Source organism: Coturnix japonica, chromosome 9 (assembly GCF_001577835.2).
Source record: "Coturnix japonica isolate 7356 chromosome 9, Coturnix japonica 2.1, whole genome shotgun sequence".
NCBI lineage: Eukaryota > Metazoa > Chordata > Aves > Galliformes > Phasianidae > Coturnix > Coturnix japonica.
In genome coordinates this window covers 12,997,411-13,004,388 of record NC_029524.1, presented here as the reverse complement: position 1 = coordinate 13,004,388, position 6,978 = coordinate 12,997,411, and the positions used below count along the sequence as shown (strand labels likewise).

Sequence of the window (6,978 nt, the reverse complement as noted above, 5' to 3'; positions counted from 1 at the left end):
ACCCTGACCATTGCACATTGATGCCGTGACCGTTGCATGGTGATGCTTTAGGACTCAGGACCCCTTGCATCCTTCAACCCCACTGCAGCACACGCTCACCGTTGCAATGCCACCCTTGCAAGTGTTCAGGTGTTGCACTGCAAGGCAGACGGTGCAGCGTTTATGCTCCTCAGGTTCCAGCCCCCATCCTGCCCCAGCCTTCCTCTCCCGGTGGTTTCCTCCCAGCACCCTGGGAAAGCCTTTCCTGTCCCTTTCTCAGTGCTGCAGTGGCTGTGCTTTATTTGTTTATCTTGAGCTTTGTCCACCCTCGTGCTTCCAGTGCTCCGTGGGGTGCTGCCGGGATGGCGGCGGGGCTGAGTGGGGACACTGCCCTGAACCCAAAGCCATTGGGAGGAGAGGGGGGCAGTGGTGCAGTGCGGGTGTCACTGTCCCCAGATGCACAGTGCAGCTCATGGCCCCAGGCAGAAAAGTGCATGGAGGGAAATGTTTATTGCCTTTTTGTCCAAATGGACCACAGCGTGAACACTGGGGTGAGGGAGGTGTCTTCCCATGTGTGCCAGCTGCTCTTGGTATCCGGGATGGTTGTCACTCCTTGGTGTCCTGGCTACCCAAGCATGGCAATGGGCTCTGGGAGGGAGAGGAGGGCAAGGAGAGAGGAAGGACCTGGGAGCCAGGGCCTGCTCCATCCGCAGCCCAGGGAGACAGAGGTGGGTGGAAAACCACCCCAGGCAAATATTTCCATTTCCAGAGCTTTTCCAAGTATTGGGGAATGCTGACCCAACAGCTGCGTGGGCAACATTGGCATGGCGAGAGGGCTTTGGTGAGCTTGTTTAGGCAGGTTTTCAAGGGCCAAATGGTTTTGTTTAAGGAAAAATGCTAACCCGCCAGACAGAGCCCTGCCAGCACTGCTGGTGGCTCCTCAGAGCACATCATCCATAGGGCTGAGACTTCCTGAGCTTTCGGGTACGGAGGAGCAGTGGGTTGAATGGTTCTGTCTGGGAGCTCCCTTTCCCTCCTGTACAGAAGGGTATTTTGGCAGACAGGGGGATCCTGCCTGCACCAGGAGATGGATGCTCACCTGCCTTCAGCTTCTGCTCATCCTCCTGGCCTTCACCTGTGACAGCAGCCTGCAAGGAGAGGGGTGGCTGTGGGGATGAGTGAGTGACCCGGGGGCCACCACACAGGGGTGGGGGCAGGAACAAGAGGAGAAGCCCCCAGCTGCCTCATCCCATTGCATCCTCCTCTCCGAGGCTGGGCCAGATGTGCACATGGCATCTCAGGCACACTGCATCCTGCTGGCTCAGCTGGTGCAGGCTGCTGGCTGTGGGAGGTGACTGACCTACCTCGTGGCCCTCCTCCTCTTGGGACATCGCTGCATCCATCTGGGATGATGTCCACACTGCCAGCATCGAGCAGTTCTGGGATGGTGATGAGCTCGTGCAGGAGTTGGTGGTGATGGTCTCAGTACTGATGGTGTGGGTCAGATGCAGCCAGGCACAGTGGGACAGGGACAGTCCCAGCAATGCCTGGCAGGTTGGGGCATCACACTGGGCACCACACTCACCTTGACTTCCATAGGGCACAGCATAGGCAGGTGTGAGCCTGGGGGTACAGAGTGGCACGGTGTGACCCTCGGGATGGGGACAGAGGGGGGCTCAGTGCAGGCGGCGTCACTGAGAGGGGATGGAGGGGGGTGATGTGGGCAGCGTGGGTACCTCCTTGCGCTCAGGTGCTTGCACAGTGGGATTGAGCCATGTGGAGCACTGATGCGTCATGGTGCCATCTGCTGCTCTGGTGCCCTGTGGCCGTACCCGCTGCCTCGGTTTGTTCTGTGCTCGGGTGCCCCATAGGGACCAGAGCATGATGGGGTTCAGGTAGAGGATAGTGAAGAGGGTGACCGTGATTCTACAGGGTGAGTCAGGGACAAACAGCCACGAGCATTGAGAATATGCACAGCAAAGGGAACAGGCTCCAGCACGCACAACCCACATGGCACCACAGGGTACATGACAGCATGTCAGGGCAGGGCTCTGCCTCCTGGCACCAAGGATACACATCGATCTTCTGCATGGTGATGGGCTGCAGGGGGCAGAGCAGTGGGAGGAGGATGCAGGACAGCTGCACTGCCATGGATTGGGATGTGGCGACTGTCAGCAGGAGGTGGACGCAGCGGTAATAGGAGATGGTGGGACGATGCCACGGGCAACGCTGGGACCTGATGTACTTCCTCGGTGCCTGGCAATGCTGGCAGAAGTACTGCAATAGAGCAGTGCTGGCAGCAGGGGCACTGCACTGGGACCAGCGACACCCAGGGTCTCGCTGCCCCCTCTGCACAGCACTGCACACTTGGGTGTGCACATGAAGGGTGTAGAGTGTAGGGATAGGGGATACAATCAGTGGGGCTGCGATGTGCTGGAGGTGTGCAGCACTGTGTCCCTTACCCTCCTGCAGCTATCACAGCAGGCAGAAAGAATTTGCTGCCAGCAGGAATGGTGGCAGTGCTGCTGCTTCACTGTGCTGCTCCGCTTCAGTGCGTCCCTCTGGGTCCTTCCTGCAGGTGACACAACAGGGACCCCGCTCCCTACAGACCTGGCGCCATCCCCTGCTGTCCCACCCCCCTGTATCCGCACATCCCACCTGCCTGGAGGAACTCCAGGTTGGAGAAGCTGAATGCCAGCAGGCTGGTGGCAGCCTGGATCAGGAGGATGGTTGTGAGGAAGGGGCCCAGCGGCAAGCTGTGCAGGGCCAGCCAGCTGTACCTGAGGGATGGAATGGGGCACGGAGCTGTGGTCGGGGAGCAGGGTGAGCACAGAGCTGATGCTCGACTCCAGCGTCCCTGAGATGCTGGTGGAAAAGGGCAGCTCTGTCACCCCATGTTGCCATGGGTGCTACTGTAGAGTGGCTTACGGGTACGAGACCAGCAGGTGCAGGACCAGGAGGATGCTGAAAGGAAAGGAATCAAAAAGCTCCATGGTGAGCAGAGCTGCTGCAGGACCCTCACAGGCTGGACCGCATCCCCTTCCCTGGCAGCTGTGGCACAACAATCTGAGTTCCACTCCTATAGCAACTACTGCATCCCCACTACTCCCCATGGCAACTGCAGCTTCTTGTTCCCAGAGCGCTGAGGACTCTCTTGGGGTGTGAGTGCCACTCTGAACTTTGCAGGAGTCCACAGGAGCTCATTTTCCTTGGGGTGCTGTGAGGGCACCAGCAGTGTGATCATACCCACTGCCCAGCTGGGTGCTACAGTCCATTCAGGGCAGGGACACGCTGAATCCCAATTCCCAGCTCAGAGTTCTCCCTCCCCCAGGCCAGAGCTTTGTCAGTGAAGCTGGTGCTGGTACCAGCCCTGCCCTCTAGCGTCATGGTGCCTGGCTAACTGCTGGGAGCTGAGTTCTTGCAACCTTCTCACCTGCTGTCCTGTGCCAGGCCACAGGAGTGCCAGGAAGGACAGACAGACACTCAGCCATGTGCCAGGCTTCCCGTGGCCTAGCAGGCAGAGTGGTACCAGGGTGGCAGGCAGTGCTACACCAGGTCTTGCCCCACTCATCCTGTACCCCAGCAGGAGGACACATGGGGACCAGGGCACCCAGGCACCACGGGGTGCCCATCCGAGCCCATCTGTGGGGTGTCCAGCAGTGTGGGCAGGCAGAGCCCAGCACACGGAGCTCTGGGGACATGCAGGCATGATGGCACAAGTCACAGACACTCCTCCCAGGTCAATAACCGTGTGGCTGAGGCACTTTGTGGGGCTGGGACACAGCCAGGTCCTCACCAATGAGAGCCCAGAGCTGGTTAAACTTGAACAAGACACCAAAGCCTCCCCGCGGTCCCTGCCCTCGGGACTCTGACCCAGTGTGAGGACAGCACAGGGAAACCAAGGCAGGCAGTGACAAGCAGCTGGTGGGACAGAGCTGGGCAGGATGGACCCCACCATGGAGCTGGCAGATGACCCCAGGTAGGTGCCAGGACCCCCATGCTGCTGGGTCTCTTTGCAGTGGGATTTTGGGTTATGTAGAGGAAGAGGTGATGTGAGGACCCCTTGGTGTCTCCATTTCCCTGCTTGCTCTCAGCAGCTCCCCCCTTCTCCGTAGGTTCCCTCGGCCGTTGGTGGAGATGCTGATGCTGAATTTCAGCGTGCCGGCCGCGTGCTTCTCCCTGCCACCCACCTCCAGGCAGCTGCTACAGCGTAAGTGTGGGGAGGGGGCAGCGTGGGGGGATTCTCCTCTGTCCCCTGTGGGCGCAGGGTGGGGATGGAGGGGGAAGGCAGAAGGCTGCTGCTTGGGTCTCAGCCCCCCACCCCAGGCAGGGGGGAACAGGCCTCAATAAAACCAGGTTTTTGCCCCTCCCTGGCAGAGCTGGACATGGTCCAACTCTCCATCACGGGCCTGGCCACCATTCTGACACTGGTGTCAGTCGTCATCTATGTGGAAGAAGCCCTCTACATCTACCGCAAGACCAGCTGCCCCATCAAGATGAAGACTCTCTGCTGGAGCAGCTCAGCCCCCACGGTGAGCTGAGCCTGGGGGCAGCACCAGGGGGTCCAAACCCCCCCATGGGGATGGGGGACAGCATTGTGCCCAGCCCGTGTCTCCTCCAGGTGGTGGCTGTGTTCAGCTGCTTCGGGCTGTGGATCCCACGCTCCATGATGGTGGTGGAGATGGCCACCACAATGTGAGTATGACCTGAGCTGGGACAGCGGGACATGGCTGCTTCTGTCACCTTCCTCTTCCTCCTTCTCCTCCCCAGGTATTTTGCCATCTGTTTCTACGTCATGATGATGGTTATGGTGGAAGGCTTTGGGGGAAAGGAGGCCGTGCTCAGCATCCTGAAGGACGTGCCCATGGTGGTGAGCACCGGGCCCTGCTGCTGCTGCTGCCCCTGCCTGCCCCGCATCACCATGAGCAGGTGAGGGAGGGATGGGGCAGGGCTGTCCCTCTATAGGACGTCAGGGTGAAACAAATCCTGGGCAGGGGGATGCAACCAACTTCTCCCTGCACCAGGAGGAAGCTTCGTCTACTGATGTTGGGGACCTTCCAGTATGCCTTCCTGAGAACAGCTGCTGTCTTCCTGGGGCTGGTCCTGTACACTGATGGGAACTACAACCCTGCTGATGTGAGTGCTGTGGTGGAGGACAGGCAGGGGCACATGTGACAGGGCAGCCCTGCCAGCTACTGTTCTTCCCCACAGATCTCAGCAGAGAGTGTGGCACTCTGGATCAACACCGTCATTGGAGCCTCCACCCTCTTTGGGCTGTGGGCGCTGGGTATCCTCTTCCGGCAGGCACGACTGCATCTAAAGGAGCAGAACATGCAGGCCAAGTTCACCTGCTTCCAGGTAAGCCAGCAGCTTAGTGAGCACCTGAAGCACAAGGAGAAGGTCTTCATGGCCAGAGCGAGGCAGTGGGACAAGGTGGAAAGCCAGCCTGGTTATTGAGCACAGTGGCTGCTTGTGGGTCCCTGTGACGGGTGGTGCTGTTGGTTGCAGGTTCTCCTGGTGCTGACAGCACTGCAACCCGCCATCTTCAGCATCCTGGCCAACAACGGTAACATCGCCTGCTCACCACCCTTCTCCTCCAAGGCCAGGTCACAGCGTGAGTTGGGAGCTCAGGGCGAGGGGGGGCTGGCTCCTGGCTAAGCACCTCCAGCACACAGCAGGGAGGGGATGGATGTGGTTGGTGAAAGCACCTTCAAATAATCTCTCTGTTTCCTGCTCTCAGAGATGAACATGCAGCTGTTAATCCCGCAGACCTTCATCCTGGCGGTGGTGGCACGGATGTATTACCGCAAGCAGGATGACAAACCGGGCTACCAGCCTGTCAGCATCGCAGCCACCAGCAGCAATGCCAAGGTGTGAGCAGAGGAAGGTGCAAGGGTAGAGCAAGTCCAGGGTGCTGCCAGCCCAGCAGAATGCTTTGAGCCTGCTGGGAGCAAAGGCAGCGGAGGGAGAAAGGACATTTTGGGATGTGGAAGCAGCCCTCCAGCCTGGGGGTGGTGTTCCTGACTGGCACTGAATAAAGATAACTTTGTACATGTGTTGTGTTGGTGGCTGGGATTGGACCTCCTCCTCCTTGTTGGGCAGGACACGATTTCAGGTGGGAATGTGGAAGATCCTCAAAGCCTCGTCTCCTTCCAACCATGGCTAAAATGGCAGATGAGGAGAACACATCTGTGCTAGAACAGCAGAAGGGATGAGGCACACAGAGAGTAAAACGATTTTGCATTTATTTGGCTAATTGTAAATGCCAAAAAAAACCAACTAACTCCAGCACAAGTAAGACACAGAGTTGTGCACATAGGGCCATACAGAGAAACCAGCACAGTGGACACTGACTGGGAAGAGCCAGCCTGAGGCAGCTGAGGCTGGAGGGGACAGCACAACCAGTTGATGCACTATGGTCAGAGATGGGCAGATCACCAGTGCTAAGAGCAGAGCCTGGCATGAGCTGCACATCAGTGCTCTCACAGGGCCCCCTCCTGACCTCCCAACACAACACACAGGGGAAGGGAGGAGTGGGAAAGGCAGAATTAGTTCCCAGTTTGTACTTCTTCAGCTCACTCATTTCAGGGAAAAGCCCCACCAGGGGCAGGGGGAAGTGACTCAAACTGCCTGCGGGTAGTTGAGCTCGAAGTGAAACTGCTCAGCCAGCAGATACTTCGATGATCAGTTATAAGATCATCCAACTTGACACGCTCCTAGCGACAGGCCACAACCACCACCAACACAGCCTCATAGGCAGCAACGCAAGCAGAAGGGCACAGAAAGCTCATGGGTTTCAGCACATGCAGCACACTGTCAACGAGTAAAGTATGGGACTGGGTCACCTTGCTTCCAGCAGGCAGGAAACCCAACTCTTAAAGCAGGGAGTCCTGAGCACATTGGAAAGATGTAGGGTCTGTTCTTCAATGCTCGTTAGTGAAGTTTCATTTTGCCTCTTAATTCGTGCTCAGTTCTCTTCCAGGTGCTTCTTTTGAAGAG

The 6,978-nt window shown here is 58.2% G+C and overlaps 2 protein-coding genes across 3 annotated transcripts; one reads left to right on the top strand and one right to left on the bottom strand.

Annotated features, from left to right (window-relative positions):
• Window positions 1-470: 470 nt before the first annotated feature.
• On the bottom strand, window positions 471-2,991 carry LOC107318217. 2 transcript variants are annotated; one of them, XM_015871799.2, is made up of 9 exons: window positions 2,908-2,991; window positions 2,638-2,759; window positions 2,442-2,551; window positions 2,054-2,256; window positions 1,716-1,905; window positions 1,565-1,602; window positions 1,344-1,467; window positions 1,079-1,127; window positions 471-627 (listed from the first exon to the last, which is right to left on the bottom strand). In XM_015871799.2, exons 1-9 carry the CDS (start codon window positions 2,970-2,972, stop codon window positions 605-607), a joined length of 924 nt encoding a protein of 307 aa, XP_015727285.1. In that variant the 5' UTR covers window positions 2,973-2,991; the 3' UTR covers window positions 471-604. The 2 variants fall into 2 exon arrangements, with proteins under 2 accessions (XP_015727285.1, XP_015727286.1); XM_015871800.2 differs by having other exon boundaries at window positions 2,054-2,244.
• Window positions 2,992-3,811: 820 nt separating this feature from the next.
• Window positions 3,812-6,032, top strand: SLC51A (solute carrier family 51 subunit alpha). Its single transcript, XM_015871801.2, has 9 exons — window positions 3,812-3,958; window positions 4,095-4,189; window positions 4,357-4,511; window positions 4,601-4,674; window positions 4,750-4,908; window positions 5,004-5,115; window positions 5,191-5,337; window positions 5,488-5,593; window positions 5,720-6,032. The coding sequence occupies exons 1-9, from the start codon at window positions 3,924-3,926 to the stop codon at window positions 5,854-5,856; spliced, it is 1,020 nt and encodes a 339-aa protein (XP_015727287.1). The 5' UTR covers window positions 3,812-3,923; the 3' UTR covers window positions 5,857-6,032.
• The last annotated feature ends 946 nt before the right edge of the window (window positions 6,033-6,978 follow it).